General features: G+C 42.2%; 1 protein-coding gene across 1 annotated transcript in view; it reads right to left on the minus strand.

Annotated features, from left to right (window-relative positions):
* Nucleotides 1–602: 602 nt before the first annotated feature.
* EGLN3 (egl-9 family hypoxia inducible factor 3) overlaps nucleotides 603–18,444 on the minus strand; it is a 30,769-nt gene continuing 12,927 nt past the window's right edge. Inside the window, exons 2-5 of the mRNA XM_062623090.1 lie at nucleotides 9,045–9,164; nucleotides 6,587–6,723; nucleotides 5,807–5,880; nucleotides 603–4,410 (exon numbers count right to left, since the gene is read on the minus strand). Coding sequence (XP_062479074.1) covers nucleotides 4,373–4,410; nucleotides 5,807–5,880; nucleotides 6,587–6,723; nucleotides 9,045–9,164 — 369 coding nt within the window. The 3' untranslated portion in view covers nucleotides 603–4,372. The remainder of the gene's footprint in view (nucleotides 4,411–5,806; nucleotides 5,881–6,586; nucleotides 6,724–9,044; nucleotides 9,165–18,444) is intronic.

The raw sequence follows: 18,444 nt of genomic DNA on the forward strand, positions 1-18,444 counted from the left end.
GAAGTGGCAAACAATCCAGAATTCTCTCCCCTCTTTAACAAAAAAGTCATATCCAAGCTCTCCATAACAGAAAACATCTTTTACATGGGGGGGGGGGGGGGGGGGGGGAATTCCCACTGTTCACAATATTGCAAAAGAATCAAGGAAGTCCACAGCACTTTAACAGACGACTGAAAATGTCCTGGCTTTCATTCAGCTGCAATGTTAATAGGAGTGGGCAGAACCCTCCCCCACAGCTGCAAAAGAAAACTGTGGGATTCAGGCTGGAAAAGTAGCAGAGGGAGGATGTGAACGTTGTTATAAATAAAACTTATCGGACAACAAATGAATCATGAGAATGTTATCTGGTTCAACAGGAGTGTGAAAACAAATAGGCATTTCAAGAGGAGGATTGCTAGCAAGGTAAATAACTACAAAATAGCAGGAAATGACCAAAGAAATGTACCAAGCTGATGGCAGCAAACAGAACTCTCCCAAACAGCAGATTTCAGTGTCAGCTCTGTGCAGTGCCACCACCCTTCACCCAACTGTGTGGTCCTGCTCCCACCCACCACAGCCCTAGCCACGGAATGAGAAAAGACTGAATAGAGGTGCACAGGACATTTAACACGACCCAGTGTTTATTGACTGCTGCCACAGTTTTGTTTTTGTGTTTGACTTTAATAGTAACAGGAACACAAAATGTGATGCATTGTAAAATATTAATAGGGGGTTCTATATCGATCTGATGCAAAGTGCCAGCATTGTTGACCAGCATACAACCTGACAAGAGAAGATGTAGTCATAATTCACTCTCAGATATCTGCTGGAAGTACATCACAGTCAAAGTAAAACTAGTTATTTGCCTGCAAATAGATACATTTTCTTCTATATGCAAGTGGTGTTAGAGCCAGCTATTTTGCAACAACAACAAATATATATAATACATTCCAACATTTTAAAAAATAGGAAAGGATTAAAACTTTTAAAAAGAGAAGGAAAAAAAAAGAGTGGGTCATTTTAGATACTACTTTGCAGAGACCATTCCTCATAGAAGCAGAAGTAATCTAGAGAAAGGAAGATTTATTAGAGGCTACTTTGCTCAAAAGGCCAGTGGTTCTAAGTTTAAGAATAAAAATAGTCTCTAGATTTTCAGCACTGTCTCCTGGCCTTTTATTCCCTGCACAACAAAATCCACCTGTAAGAAATTGTGGCCTGGTGGCTCTGCATATTTTTCCAATGCAATTACACTTGGAAAGGCAACCATATTTCTCATAGAGCCATGAAAATCTTAAATGACACACACGTGTGGCAAGTAACATCTTCATAGATATGAATGATGAAGGCACATTATCTAAAGGTTGAGGGAAAAAAAACAAACAGCAAAACTTTCAGAGGTCTAAAATGCCTTAGAGAAACCACTCTTCTTCACAACTTGGTGACAAGCGCTGTTTAGCCATAGATGTTTCAAACAGTTTGCCACAAAGACAAAACACAAGGAAGGGAAAGTCTCCTTGAAATGCCCTCCCTACAGCAGCAACCTGCTTCTCCCAGAGTTCTTCAGAAAAAAATCATTCTTGCAGAACAGCTTGCAACAATTCCAGAGACAGACAAGAGAAATCTGTGTAGAAAACATCAAGCTTGTGGATTCCTACATGACCAACACCCCTTCGCCCCCATTAAACTACAGCATCTTCAAGGAGATCATCCCACTGATCTGGAAACAGGGTAAAGGGCTAGAATAGAAAACTGAGAACTGTTTGCAAACTCCTGTGCCCTCAACTTTTTTGTACTTAATTATATGTGTTAATAAAGAAAGGCTGCTCTCTGCCACAGAATAATTGCTTTCTGCTCTACCTAGATCAGACATATATTGGCTATAAATGAAAATGTGTACTTTATTTATAATAAATGAATCTATACTGCTCCATGCTTTACCCACCACACACATGCTGCTGACCACTGCTGAAGCCAGGTGGTAGCACCAATGGTAACTGAAGTACCTTTCTTTTTCAACCTTTCAAACCCACCACTTTGCTCTTCTGCTGTTCTAGGCTCCAGGGAGATGTGTACCAGCATCTCTTTCTAGTGCATTTTTTTAATGTTACAGTTTCTAACAGCAAAGCAAGCCTTGCTCTGCTCTGGTTTAGCTGTCTTTGCCCCTTTTAAAATCGTGTAGAAGAGTTAAATTTGCATGCCATTTTCAACTTTGCATAGCAATAGAAAAGGTCAGCTTTCCCCACGCACCCCATTTTTTAAATAATAATCCTGTGAGCCCCCCATTTCAACACCTCCCATCTTTCAGAGGGTTACCTCACTCTCAGGGAAGAGCCTCAACTCCTTCTCCTCCCACATGAATATTGCAGAATGAGAATTTCAAGTTATTGTCAAGTTTTGTTCAAGTCTATGTTGTGTTATTTAGAAGCAACTGTAGTAGAATAATATTTTTCCTAACGTTAAAGGACATTTATCAGATTATTCACCTTTTTCTAGTCTTGAATTGTAAGAATATATGTCACATGTTCCCTCATATTGCTCTCTTAAGGTGCATAATGGTCAGGTAGAAGTAAGTCCAGCCCATAAGACCATAGCTGGATCTCTGGGAGAAGCCAGAGAGAATGAGGGGTTTCTTAGCGCTACTGTACTTACATTCAAAATTCAAGGACAGGCTGAAGGATGCCCAGCTCTTCTTTTTCTTCCCCTCTCTCTCTCTTTAGAGAGAAAACTGCTAAAAAAAACTCCATTTCTATTAATATTTGTTATGTCATGAAAGTTTTGGGGTCTTTTTTCTATCCTAAGCAGCCATTACCCTTCTGTTATTGATGTTTAATAGCTGCCATTGCACACTACCTTTTCATTCCCCAGCTCAAGTGCAACAGAGCTAGCCTGCAGACCCATCACTACCACAACAGCCTGGCTTTGTGTGGTGAAGTGGTGCAGGGGCTGGTGGTTCAGACAGACCAGTTTTCCCACTGCAGGCTGGTGGCACAGCAACACAGGGCACTGAAGAGGGCGTCTGTCTGGAACATTTAGTAGGGTCTGACACACACTCAACTCGCATTCATTTTTGTCTTGTGCATTAGGTTGAGAACAATTATGTGAGTCATAAATACATCCACTGCCAGCTCCCAGCTTCATTAACAGCTATTCTGAACTGCATAGTAAGTGCTGGTCACAGAAGCTTAGGCAGACTGAAGATAGCTCACCAGTTACTCTTTGAGTCTAGTAAGTTAAAAAAAAATGAGACAAAAAAAAACAGAACCTGTGCTTTGCCATTTGAATAACTGATCTCACAGCTTGGGCACAGCAGAAGTAGTTATCTGGTGTAACAGATCTGTTGAAACAGAATTGCTGTTTCATGTAAATTACATACACATGCGAAGTTAAACAAGTGTGTTAACTAAGGATAAGCAGCACAGAAATAAAGTCTAAGTTACCCATTATTTATCATACACTTGTCAGACAGCCAGACATACTTTTCCTTTCAGATTCATGCCTGTGTCGTACAAAACATAGTAGATAGAGAAGTCATGAAAATAACACTTAACTCTATTTATCATTGGCCTTTAGTGCTAACACATTGTGTGCCATCAGTCTTCCAAGTTCACCAAACTCTTGGGAGAAAACAGCTCCTTTACCAAACCATGAAAATACAACCCATCCCGCTCAGAACAGGAAGGAAATGGTTTTACAAAGCTGTGGACAGATGCATAACTAAGTCCCCCTCCATCCTGGGACAGAAAGGACAGTGCAACTGCACAGCTAGAACTTGACTCTTGAAAAGCAAACAAATTCCAGGAAATGCAATGACTGTGCAGACAAAAATTTGTTTGGAAAGTCATGCTATCAAAAAGCTGAGCCAATGCTCTGCACAGCAAAGTGATGAGCAGTACATCAACAGGCCCACAGGGAACAGATCATAAGATGACACTCTACAAAGATCCAATTTAATTTCAGATTTCCACTATCTCTCCTTGCCCATTAGCAGTCTGCCACAGATTTTAAACTTGTAAAGCTCCTTCCCATTGAGCTAGATTCCCCCCCAACATAAAGTGCAAATAAGACTCAGTATTTTATCACTAGTTCCAAAGATTGTTACCTTGGCTACAAGAGTGATCAAAAGCCAGTTGGCTGAGCCACTACTTATTGATACCCTTTTTTCTTTCTCTTTAACCCTGGTTAGTTTTTCCAGCAAAAGGCAAATAGAAAACAAGTGCTCCTTCTGCCAGATGCACACATGACAGAAGGCTGCCATTAAGTACCATCAGTGTAAGATGCACATGCTAGACACAACCAGTGTGTTCTCGTGCATAACAAGAATTTGCCCTTGTTCGCTGGAAATGGAAGTCATCTTTGGGATCTTATTTCCTCACAAAGAGTTCAGGAACAGTTATTAGTCTTCATTAAGAGGTGCTTCTCTCTTCCTTGCATCTGCATTGAAAAGACAAAAAGGAGAGGCTGTTAAGCCAAGGGTTCTGACAGCATTCATCTGAAAAGTCAGAAACAGAATAAAGTTAGCTTGTTTTCAGTGGACAGCACTCTCCATCTCACACTCATGATATAAATTCATTACATGGAGTGCAATGCTGTATGAATCCACAGCATGTTAAGGAGACAGTCATATCAAAGTTTTGTATATTTGCCCTGTTGAAACTGAAGACAATTCATGCAGTATTTAAGTAGACTAAGAAACATTCAGATTCCAGATCTGCTATATTTACACACACACACACACACACACACACACACTCATGGCCCCTTGCTCATGATCCCCTTGTAAAAGGGTGAAGCCAGTATTTGCTTTGCATAGCAGCTACAGAGATGACAACAGCCAGCTCTGAAAAGCATACGACTAATCGCAACTTTGCTGGTCCCCAGCTGCACAGCATGTACCTTAAAAAAGACCAGTGCTCTCCACACTGTATTTCTGGAACTACCTGAAGCAGTCCCTGATCTTAGTCTGCTTCAAACATCAAACCTTTGAGCATGGCCCCAACTAGGGTGTTGAAACACATATGGACAACTTAGTCCATTACTCATATGCCATTACTACAACAGCAGGCAGTATGGCTGCCATTAGGAAAGCTGGGGTCACCTCTTTCCAGGGCTTCTGCAGAAGTGCCTCTGGGCTGACTTTCAGTCACCTGTGAGACCTAGTTGAATGTATGTAGGTTCTGAAGTGCAACATAATCACAGCTACTCTAGCAATTGCCTGCCAAAAGATGCATTTATTTCTAAACTTATTTTCTTCCCAATTCATAATCTATACATTCCCAGGTCATTATGAATATCCCCACTCAGAAAATTACTTGTAAATTAAAGACAAATCACTTTCGCATTACTGCAGGCCCCAAATGCCATTCAGTAAGCATATTGCAAATAGGCCCTACTCAGCCAGAATATTTTGAGAACATGATGCTGAAACTGTTTGTGTAAGTCTCATGACTTTGTGCTAAACTAATTTTGGAGGAGACAAAATATACTTCCCAAACAACAAGATTTGCTTAAGTCTTCTCAAGTGACTGCAAGAGCCACATAGGGTGGGACAAAAGCTCAGCAGCCATTTGCAACAGAAATTGGAAACTGCCTCTCCTGTTTTCTCCCCCCATCACACTCATGAGGAATACTGAGGTTAGGGCTGACTCTTCCTGTCACAACTTCTCCACTTTGCATAAAATAACTGACTAGTGGTTAGAGATGAAAAAGCTTTCTAAAAACGAATGTCATAACCCATCTAACTACAGAGTTATTCCTAGTCTGTCTCCGACTTCAAAAATATCAAAATGCATTAAATTCTCTCTGGTGAACACTTATAAAACAACCATACCGGTTAAGTTCCTGAACTTCTTTTTGGCTTCTGCTCTTTCTTCGGCATCAAAATACCACACAGTCATGGCATATCTATAAAAGAAAGAAATCTTGTGTTTGTTTCAACTTTTGCTATTAAAATAGTTTTATGCTTATGGAGAAAGCAAACAACAAACCTGTATTAGTAGATAAAAAATAGGATTCAAAGAGCACATCTTTATAGATAAATATAGAAAGCATTTTAAATATGGATTTTATCATCAAGTAAGATAGAAATATAGGTGAGAATTTCTGCTTAGAGGCACAAAAGATTGCAACTCCTGGTAACAGAGGACAAAAGTAGCTTACAGACCTTTGCCTGGTTTTCTGTTCTGGGATGCCTGTAAGCAACTTGGGGGCTGCCCTGCATCACATTGGCTTTTCATAGCCTGTTGACAGAGGGTAGCCTTAAGAATCCCTATAAGCATTACAAGGGCAAAAGTATAACCCAGCATCTCCCAGCCAAATAGCTATGCCTGGCTTGGAAGATTTCTCCTGTCAACAGTAAAATGGCTTTTTTTCCCACCACACAAGGAAACTTATCATTCAAGCTTGCTCTTCCTCATTTGAAGAGAGAACTTCCAGTGACTCAAAACCAGAAAATCCACTCAAAATCTATCCAACTATTTCTTACACATGTGCATGGAAAAAAAACAAAACAAAACAACACAACCCTGGCCATAATTTTAGATACAGATACTGGTAGAACAGATGCTTTGGTTTTCCCTGGCCAAATGTCAATACTGAATATACTACTTACCTGGTTGCATAAGAAGGCTGAACTTCATGTGGGTTCCTTCGATCTGACCAAAAAAAAAGTAATCGGTCAAAAATTGGCTCAACATCTGCTACATAGGACTTTCCTTCTGGGAATATCCGGAGAATTCCACCATGAAGCTGAAAGAAAAGGAAAGGTTGCTTTTTACACATATTCATGTGAACAATGACTTATTTCTTCTTCCTCAGCATCCAACAAATGGAGAATAAACATCTAATGATAACCCAGACAGCTACACGACAACACTGGAAAACCGTACACTGAATCTCTTGGCCACCTTGATTTTCCCAAACAGTTTGTAATGTTTCAGCAGAAACATCTGGCTAAAGTAAATGAACCAAGATAAAAGACAACACTGGCTCTGTAACAAGCACTGGGAAACCTTGGAGCTCCAAGTCACATCTCCAGAACCAGTGAATACCACAAGGCAGGTAAGGCTGCTCCACCTGACCAGACTGAGATCAGACTCTCCTCCCAGCTACTGCTAGATACTGCTTAGGATATTTCAGTGCCTGCATCTGATCATGTAGGAGTTAACTTTAACACCCTGGGAAGAGTGAAGTCTGTTCTATTGCTGGATTTGTAATAAATTTCTCATAAATGTATTATATCTGCCAGACAGTGTTTTCCCCACTCGTGACATAGCCTAGTTTCTCTACCATCTAATTTCTTTTTCAATGTGCCATGAGTTTTCAGAGAAGTTCGGTGATTTGCACACACTGCAGAAACTTCAAAAGATGCAGATGAACTCTGCCTTCTTCCTGCTGCTGTGAGAGGGCTCTTTGTAGGCTTTTATGCTGCACCACATAGTGCAGGGAAGATGCTGTCACACAGTACCAAACTAACTTCGTACCTCCATACGGCATGCAAACCACAGCAAGAAACTATTAGATCAGGTTTCATAGAATCACAGAATGGTTTGGGTTGGAAGGGACTTTAAAAATCATCTTGTTCCAGCTCCCTGTCATGGGCAGGGACACCTTTCACTAGAACAGGTCGTCAAAAGCCCCATCCGACCTGACCTTGAACACTTACAGGGATTGGATCCACAACTCCTCTGGGCAATCTTTCAAATGTCTCACCCCGCTCACAGTGAAGATTTTTTTCCTAATGTCTAATCTAAATCTACCCCCTATCAGCTTAAAGCCATTAATTACTCCTTGTCCTGTCACTACATGTCCCTCCAAAAAGTCTCTCTTCTGATTTCTTGTAGGTCCCCTTTAGCTACTGAAAGGCTGCTACAAGGTCTTCTAGAGTCTTCTCTTCTCCAGGATGATTTGATCAAGCCCACTCTCTCAGCCTGTCTTCATAGGAGAGCTGCTTCAGCCCACCAATAGTCTTTGTTGCCCTTCTCTATATAAGGCAACATGGTTACTTTCAAAGGCCAGTATGCATCTCCTTCAGCATATATTTGCATAAAATCGCCCTCATACCCATAAAATACTCTTCACCAGCATCCTGGATTTCAGTCTGGACTTCTTAGTATCCACTTGTGTGCTTTCTCAATGTTAGAATAAGCAGTACACAAAATAAACTGGATATTTACATTTCCTCCCACATCTCCTCTTTCATTTTATTACATTGAGATGTTTAATTGTCATACTCTCAGTAAAGGAACGTGTTTTTCAAACAATGTATTTTTAGTGGCATTGCCTCCGAATCTGAACTCACTTTTGGGGTTTCACAGTATTTACATGTGCTTAAAGAGCCTTGATGTGGAGGCTAAAGTGGCCAAGACAGGTTAGAGAGAAAAAAACATTTGGCAAATTTCAATAGATAACCCATGTGAATGGTTTGTGCCACATTATGACAACAGAAGCGTAAAGAGACATCCTGCGATTCTACAAACCCGTATTTTGCTTCTAACATAAAGGTACGGTAAATTCAAGGCTGATTTTTCTGCTTTTAGTAATTAAGGTAGAATTAAGAGCACCATCCTGTCAGGAGACCCACTGGTGGAGTCAAAGATGAAGAGGACAAACCATATGCTTGCTCCTTTTACTAAGCTCCATTGCTTCTAAGTAAGAAAACCACAAAGGCAACTTCTTGAAGATCTGCAGGTCAACCTGAAGGAATGGTACCAAAAATGCTGAAGTCCCAAATTTGGGCTGTCATTTTATTCTGCTCCCAGTATCCACTTATTCTTTAGCAAATTATGTTTTTCTTTCCAGTGCTTCATTGCTTTTTCCTCTAAACAAAGCATAAGAGCCAGCAGCCCAATGCTTAGAATCTTTATTCTATAGCAACAACACTGTGTGTGATGGGAGAGAGAATGATAAGGCAATAGTTCAGATTCTTACTTCCAAAGGGTTGCCATAAACACCAAGAAAATAAATGTAGAGATGGAGAATGGACCAGCTGTTCAAAAGTTCAGAGTTCACAGAAGCAACTGGCAGCACCAAAGCTCTGCAGTTTTTCCTTCTGCCTGTGGTTTACTCACCTTGGAGTCCCAGTTCTTATTCAGGTAATAAATACAGGTGATGCAGCGACCATCGCCATTTGGATTGTCCACATGACGAACATACCCAGTTCCATTTCCAGGATAGCAAGCAACCATAGCCTGAATGAAAGATACAGATTGTAAAAAAAAATAAGTTCTGCAAGATGCCTACCTCCACTTTGTCTTTGCCAAGTATCCTTCCACCACCAATCTGGTTTGGTATTTTTCAACAATGAACCCAAAACCTACAGCAGACACCACCAGAAAGTATCTTTGCACAAGCTTCTTTCACTGGATGAGTAAGCCAGTGTGAAACTCCAAACTGGAAATAAATATACTTCATATTTCACTATATGTATCATTAAAGTTGGAGGAAAAGAAAAAGAAAAGCACTAAAACACTGGTATGTATGGTACAAGCTTATTCTCTACGAACTATGTGACTGAGGCAGTCTCAGCTAAAGTTTGCTTGGGTTTCTAACGATGAGCAGTCGTTGCAAAACTGATTTGCAAGTCTTAATGAAAATAGCAAGCAATCTCAAGATGTCATGCCTTACTACCACCATACTTCTCTATACATGTTTTCAGTCCCCATCTAATACATCTCTATGGTACAACACAAAATGAGGGTCCCCAGAAGGTGTGGGTAAAAGTCCATAGAGCAAAGTCTGCAAAAACCTGCAGCTCCTTTGAACTATGTTTGCACAGGGCAGTGCGTGTTTGCTTTCACAGGCTGAGCCACAGAACTAACCAAACAGCTTTCAGACACATACTTCTCTCTTTGATCATCTTCAGACTTGCTGATACAATCACTTAATTCACGGGTTGTTTAAATTTCACCTTGAATAATGAGATAAGCCTAACATTAATTACTTCAAACCACATGAAGCTCAACAGGTCTTAAGAGAGTTTCTACAGCAAAAAACATATTAAACTTTAGTTGACACTATTAGCAACCTAAGCAGGATGCAATGCAAGAGCAGGTGAAACTGGTAGGGATCCAGATCCTTGTCTCAGAATCATTTCTTCACTACTGGAACTACTTAGTAGTGGTACAAGTCACCTGCCATGGAGTTTACTCTACTAAAGCTGTGATAACAGAAATCTTGTTCCCACTCCTCTGACATCTCCTTTGATTGCTTTCCAGTATTAGCAGAAAGAGTGACGAGATATTGTCTAAGTTCAGTTGGAAAACTGGACCCAGTATCCAGATGTGGCTTCCCCAGGGCTGAGGGCAATAATCCTCACTCCCCACCAAGATCACCAGCTCCCCTGGGAAGCAGAGCTGCTCCCCAGCCTGGCAGCCACCCCACCCCCCCCGGCAGCCTGTACTGCTGCAAGGGGCTATTTCCTTCCCAGGGGCAGGACTTTGCCTTTGTCCTTGAATTTCCTAAGGTACCTGTTGCCCTGTTCTCCCCAGCCCACCTTGGTCCTTTTGGTAGCAGCCCTGCCCTTCAGTGCGTCAACTGGTCCCACCTGTTTGGTGTCATCTCCCCACTTGATAAGAGAGCACTCTACCATCCACAGATAATGGTGGTCCCATGAGAAATCCCTGTGTCCCCCCATTTGTTACCAGCCTGTGGGTATAGCACAACTGATCAGCCAACACCCTCCAAGCCCGACCATCCAACCATTTTTTTTTTTACCCATCTAGTTTGCCATCCACCCAGACCATCACATCCTAACTTTGGATACAAGAGTATTGTACATGCCTTTCCAAGGAATGAAGATGCAACTGTGCAGCACTTGCATGACCTGCCCTCCCTTGGCACAACCTGCCAAGCACAGCTGATAACACCAAAGACTGACTGCACAGGCAAGAGCAACTAAAATTTTTATTTAGGGACCCCAGGTCTTGTTTTTTGCTTTCAAGCACACGCTAAAGCCATGCTGCTCTCACAGGACACTGGACCAGCCAGAGTATAGCACACATTGATTAAATCACAGAGGTAATTTTACTGTGCCAACAAACACCAGCACAGAAGTTACTGCCAGCCAGCAGTGCATCCCTTCGACTCTCTGTTACCAAAACCAAAATCTATCCACAGGAGTTGGACAGTTAGGACAGGGGTATCGGTACTGCTACAAAAATACTGCTCTACATTTCAAGTCACGTATGAATTGACTTTCTGCCCTCCCCACAAGCACCAGCAGAACAGTACCTGCAGGCAGCACTAAGTCACAAGAGCCTGCTCCTCACTCCAACACCTGAGGCCACAGCTGTTTGAGGGCTGGTGGCCTGCAGGGGCAGGAGATTATGCTGAACAAAAGTACCTTTAATTCTAAGTAGTAAGCCCTCTTCCATCATGCCTGGCAGTTGGCTAGATGCCTTGTCATAGGCCTGTCTGCTCTGCTGTCATTCTTCTGTTACAAACTGTTCTGCAGCTTTATTTATATTTCAATATCAGCCTGATAACAGCGGTAAGGGCCAGCCTACAGCCTAGTGCTGAAACAGGTTTGTTAGGGGCATAAACTGGATGGAAACTGCAAGTCAACTGCACCTGCAATGCAGAACGGCACAACAGATTCAACCTGGGGAAAAATATTAATATAATACCAGAGTTATGGTAACGAGAAATAAACCAAATCCTAAAACCACCTCCCCCTCCCCTCCCCGCTTCCCAGACTAAACTTTACTCCAAATTTCCTCTACATCCCCCTGCACAGCAGCACAGGGGACAGGGAATAGGGGCACTCTTCTCTGCAGCAAGCACAGCTGCTGCCAGGAAGCTGCACACCTACACCACCAGCACAAGGCCTGGCTCAGCAAGGCTCTGCTAATCATACCAGAGGGATGGTGCATGGTGGGAATAAAACTTCGTCAACTGACAATACCTCCATTTAAGTTGATGTACAACACAAAATCATGGACGCCTTAGAGGAGTCTCTCTTTGAAGTTAGACATTACTCCAAGACCACTGAGCTGCCTAAAAATCAGTCCAATATTACTATTTTTTAATGTGACAATCAAAAAGCTGCTGAAGAATAACAGACTGCAGGCCAGGTCCTTAAAGGGATTTAGGTGCTTTATTCACTATCGAAATCTGGGCAGAATGCCAGAGTTTTCCCGAGCCTCCATCATGTAATATGTTCTCTTAGCAGAACATGTGCTTTGACTCTGAGACATTGATGCATTATTTATTTATTTATTTATTTATTTACAGTGTGTACCTTTTGCATCTGTAGTGCACAGAGTCCCTGGGGATGAAGAAGTAGAACAATTCCCACAGAATTCAAAAGCACTGGCCATGCTCTAGCTTAACTTTAAGAAAAGAAGGGAAAAAAAAAGTTTTCTAGTAGCAGCAGCTAAGGGAGAACAGCAGAAGTGAAATATCCTTTTTCCTGGCATGGCGAATATTTGAATGAAACCTTAAACAATGAAGGGAAATCATTCTGGTTCTCCTAGAGCCTGTTGAAATGATATCAAGCTTTATCAGAGCACTGGCTGGAGCAGCTCCACAGCAGATCAAACTGGCCTCAGCAGGGATTCCAGCTGTTAGCGCTACTTTCAGATTCAGTCAAAGCAAACAAGAAACAGGAGATGGGATATGTGACCCGGACTTAATTTAGTTAACTGGTGAACACTGGTATTTGCCAGCTTAGTGCACGGGCCAGCTACAAAAGCCAGAGGCTGGATCATAATAAGCAAACCATTTACCAGGTGAGAAAGTGGAGTGTCAGTAAAAATTATTTCCTATAGTTTCAGCTATTGTATCCAGAAGAGCACACTCTGGCTTTGGAAGAATCTCCCTTGATTAACCATCTCCAAACCTAAACTAACAATAGCCAGCAGTGATAACCAGGAATGTACCCTACTTCTTTATTTCCAATACAATCCATTATTACCCATTACAATGGCTGTTAGCTGGCTTAAATCCTCTGTGTGACAACTCAAAGCAAGTTTCAGCAACACTGCCCCTCCTCACCCCCCAATACTTAAAGTTAAAATACATGAGTTTGTCTTTAACTGTTCAGCCATTGTTTAAGATTGACATACAGATGCACGCCTTTGCTGTTGCACACACACATGCCATAGCTTGAAGTCCAGTGCTCTGGTGGTCTAGTTGACTGTCATAAATTAAAGCCTACAAAACTTGGGAAATGAAAAGCAAATCACTAAGACTGCAGTTTCTGCACTGTCATTTTTAGATACTAGGTTTCCCAAGAGGGTGCAAATCAACCACCAGTTAAACAAGCAGTAATTACCAGCTTTAGTAAGGAGTCAGGAATCATCAGTAAATTCCACATTGCACAGAAGCTTGCAAAAATAAGTTATTCATCATTCAGTTCACACTCAAGTCAGCCAGAGAACTCTGAAAGTCAAACTGCAAGACACCAGCAAAGTTTGAAGGCAGATAAAACAAAACAGCTCCATAGAGAGGACTTTCCCTGCCTCCCAGTGCTTCTAGAAAGGGGAAAAAACCAAGTTCTCTTAGCTGATAGCCAGGACCATGCTGTGAGGCACCATTCGGCTACATTTCATAAAATAAGCAGAGCTGGAATGGACTGATACTTGGAACAAAATGCCGCAGAGAATACCTCAGCTAGAAGAGGCTCATAAGTAGAAACAAACACTGCTTAATAGAAAGCAGTGATGACAGGCCAGAAGGAGATGCTACCTTCGCCTGCTAGCGCTAAGCAAGGGCCCCCATGCACTCCTAGCGCAGACTGTATAGGTGGTATTGTAACCTATACTGATCCTGTATTTTCTTCTCAGAACTAGTACGACCTCTGTAACCAGCAGAGAAAATTCTGACCCGCATAACTATCCTACCAACACAAACCACCCTTACAGACTAAGCTAAAGACTCCATAATGTTTTGCCATTTTCTGTACCAGATTTGTCCTGTACGGTGCTGAACAGCTACTAGTTTTGATCCCTGGTATAGATTAATCACTGCATACAGCTTGCACATCAAATAGTTAAATTCAGAAATTACTTGTAAAGTCTGTTACATGAAAGGTACTATACAGACACAAAGCAACACTGACCTATGATACCAATATTATAGTTATCTGGAAAACCAAGGTATTAATAAGAATTAATGATGCTATAGCCACTGCAGCTTTCAGATGCATTTTTATTTGGCTGCACACTTCCAAGTTCCCCAAATTTCAGTCCAATATGTGGTTTTCAGTCCCAACCTTAGCACAAGCAAAAATTACTCTATCAGACTTTAGGAAATGAAGACTACCAGGATTCACTTGATTGACTTGGGTCTGACTGCATATTGTACTCAACCTGGTTTTAGTCTGTAGACACGCACAGTCTGTGCAGCCAGAAAGGGAAAGGCACACAGCATGTTCTACATTAAAAGAACATGAGTAGTCTGACATTTCATGATCAAAGACAAGAGATTCTCCATTGAGGCTTGTCTGACACACAGGCACAATGAGGTGTTTCTTTAGTACTTTCCTGTTGCACTCAATCACACCCAAGTGTTTTCTACTATGTAGCTTATAATGGTTAAGTGAATTATTTGTGAAAATTATTAAATACTAGTTTGTTTGAATTTATGGAAGTTAACACACTCAACTGCTATACATGAACTAGCAAAATTGGTCTAATTTAAAACTTTCTAGAGATGGGAGGGAACAGAGAGAAGAAAATCACATTAAAACATTAAAAATAAAAAACAATCAGAGACATTAGATTCATTGGAAGGGGAATCACTAATTTCAAGCAGGGAGTGACTGTGAAACCCTGCTTGCTTCAGTCAAAACATGAAATGGGCTTCATTAACAGTATTACACGAGAAACCAGTACCTCATTCCCTCACCCATACCTTGAGTATCAGTCTTCAGTCAAACAACTGTTATGGAGCTAAACCTCCTCTTTGATCAGCTTCTTGCTCAGAGGTGGAAGCAAGAGAGAGAAAAAGCTGTGTGAGGAAGGAGCCTATTTTCAGAAATTGAGAAACACTGGGGAAAGTGATAGAATTTGGCAGGCCAAGACACCTGCAATGTTTCACTTCAACTTTCATCTTCATACAGAGGCCTAAACCAAAGCCACTTGGATAACATCTAAATAGCACAAAAAGCCAACACAAACAACAGTAAAACCCCTAGGGCAGTTACCTTCTTTCATGAAATGCAAAGCAGATTGAACTACAAACTCAGCTATAAGCACAGTTTCCTGAATATACCTCCTTCATTAGCTTGCCATAGTCCTACACAACGAAGGTACCTTGGATGCAAGTGACAAGTATCTACTGAAGGGCCAAACAAGCCATGGCAAACAGACACAAAAGACTGATAGGACCTTGTACCAGCAGGTGACTCATCTCTGGAGCATTGTATCTTAGAGAGATCGATATGATCACACCTACTTTTGCTCCTTGATCCTGTAGTATATCAGCAACCCTGAAAATTTTAGGGAAAAGGAGGAGACATTTCTATGGCCAGGGAAGCAGTCACACAAATGAGAATACATTCACTTTAGATCTTCCAAGAACTGGAAACCTCACCTCTTACTTTTTATTCTATTTGGTCTTTTTGTATGCACTGTTATAGGTTGATTATTGTTTCCAGGTGCAGAGGCACATTTTGGAGAATTTTCTGAGGAACAGCCTGACAGCGGGAACTGTCGGAAAAACTACTGCTCTCATCTGCAGGAAAGACATGCAAAAATGCTGATTTATCTTTGCTTACCAACCAGAATGCTATTATTATCTGACATTATTCTAATTACCATAAAATGGAAGACTGCTTCTACTTATTAATCTTCTTCTAGAACTAAGTGTAGAAACAAAAAACTACCCATGAAAGCTCTGTTCATGGATTATCTCCATGACACTCAGCTGTTGATGTTGGGCATGTTATCTAGTGGTAGCTTAAGGAGCACCCACTAAGCTTTCAAATCTTATGGAATCTGTCTTTAAGGAAGCTAGATCACAGACTGATGCTGCTTAAAAAATTAGCTCCCTGTTAAATGAATCTGTGACGGGGCTTACGTGGCCTTTCTTCTGATTGACAACAAAATTTAGTTCTTCATGACCCATTAATGTGAAGGACAGCTTCAGCTTGTGACTATTTTTATTTCTTTTCTTAGCAGAACCACCACTTAGAGATAAATCTGAATGCCATTCAAGTTCAAGCTGGCTGCCAGGGCAGTGCTACTGTGAAGTGGAAAGCCACAGAACAGCCACACTTCGTGTCGGCTGCAACTGTCTGTGACTGCCAAGAGAATAGAGAGCAATTGCAAACAGTTTTGGAGACAGTGGCTGTCCCCACTGCTGGATATTAGCTGGGATCCTGAAGTGAAGGGGCAGTTCAGGAAACTATGAAAGAACACAGCCAAGGGAGAAGTTTTCCAGGCTTCCAAGGAGAGAAATCAGACTTGTGGTTTGCTGGGCAAAAGAGTCGCAGGCATCTTCCAGTGCACAGTGTCTACACTGCCCCTACCCCTTTTTTTAATTCTCCCCTCTTTAAAAAAGCAAAATAAAAGAACACGTCTTGCTTTCAGACCACCAAATTCCCAGGCATGGCCAGGAGAAAACAGAATAATGAAACTTATGGTAACAAATCTAAAATCACCATAGGATCCAAACCGTCCTTGAAGAGAGCATCTTTATTTCCTCTAATAATTAAAAGGATTAACCTCCTTCCTTGTTTGTTTAATTAAAATACATATTTCTGCAGACATGGCAATTAACACTTTTCTTCTGTTCCCCAGTTCTCTCATCTTCTGCAAGGGCAAAATCCCTGGCAGTGTTCAAGACCATGCTGGACAGAGCCTTGGGTGACATGGTCTAGTGTGAGGCATCCCTGCCCACGGCACAGGAGTTAGAATTAAGGTCCTTTCCAACCCAAATCAGCCTATGATTCTAGGTAACATTTTTAATTAACATCCTCCTCTGACCTAAAACTACACTTCAGGCTGCACCGCTGCTCGTTGTGGTCGTTGTGCCTTGCACGCACACAGAGACAATACAGTTTCAGAAGAGGTTAGCCTGCCGTGAAGAGCAGGCATACCATCACCGCGGGACCTGAAATTTAAAAGGCTATTGCCAGTGAATTAGTTCAGTCAGGGATATTCAGATTAAGTCTCCAATTAGCAGCTGTAAACATGCGCAGTGCATCAATGTATCAATAAAGGCTGTTTCAGTGCAGAAAGCCCGCCTGCCCCCGTGCCGCTGAGCTCTGGCTCGAGGCCAGCGGGATGATGGCTTAACGACAGTGCTACGTGCAGAGCGTGAGGCCATCCGCGATCAAACACAAACTTTACTCCAGAGTACACTTCACAGACACGCTGCGGAGGGAAGAGGGGAAACCCACGATTGCAGCGCAGACTCCTCTGCTCTGGTTCTTACTGGTGTCCCTCCCCCTCCTGCTGCACCCACGCTCATTTCCCACACTTGGGAAAAGAAAAAAATAATACTCTTTAATCAAATTTTAAGATTATTTTTGCCTGTTCTTGCAGCCCTCTTTCATCACCCAGGAAACCCCTTCAGTCCCCTCCTCTCCCCCAGGAGCCAAACCGGGATGAGCTGCGCTAAGGAAAACGCATCTCAAGCAATCAATGCAGACAGAGACAGCATCTCCTGTAATGAGTCCCAGGGGACAGGTGACAAGCACCACCCCGGCAGAAAAGCAAATTTGTAAGTAAGTGCAGGCTTATTAAGGAAATCTGTAAGGACCGTCGCTGTACATTCAGGTTCTCAGTGGGGAGTAAAGGCATGGTAACCAGCACAGACATCCTCTGCAGAATACCCTCATCTGTGTGGTAGAAAGATATTTCATAGTTCCTTAAATATTCCATCCTTTCATTCTTTGTCAGCCCTTATATCCTTTTTCAGTTCTGCTACTAATCACCCACAGGATTACACCACATTTCTTTTTTTCTCCTCTCCCCCCCCCCAGCATTTAAAGAACTGCCATATTTTGAAGCTCTTGTGAGTTAATGAAGGTCAGGAAAGACAGCCACAACGCAGGCAAACTGTTTTGTTGGTGTCAGAGTTGCCCAAGCTGGACAACATCCTTTTTTTAGCTATTATTCATTTATTCTTAGCCTGTGGGCCCAGGGCAAGCGAGCAATGCTACCCATGAGACTTACCAGCTCACACACAGTACACAGCACCCCTAAACCTTCCCCTGAAGGTTTTGCTTTTGAGGCTCACAAGGGCAACCCACGGCGCAGGCAGAGGAGGTGACGAGCCACCACCTCGAAGCAGATGTGCATGGGGACAGGGAGGCCCCAGCTGCACAGCACAGTCCCTCCTGAGGGCCACTTCCCAGGACACCTCTCGTGGCCTCACATGCCCCTGCCGCAGTGGAGGCAGCACCACACCAGGGAGGTGTTTTTCTTTGTCCCCTTTGGCTCAGTGTAAGTCTCTCTCCACAGCCGGAGGAGGACAAAGGTTCAGATTAACACAGTCACACTTGCCGGGTACCCCAATTAC

This window comes from Pezoporus occidentalis, unplaced genomic scaffold, assembly GCF_034315485.1.
Source record: "Pezoporus occidentalis ecotype Australia unplaced genomic scaffold, CSIRO_AGI_Poc_V1 ctg108, whole genome shotgun sequence".
Lineage (NCBI taxonomy): Eukaryota > Metazoa > Chordata > Aves > Psittaciformes > Psittacidae > Pezoporus > Pezoporus occidentalis.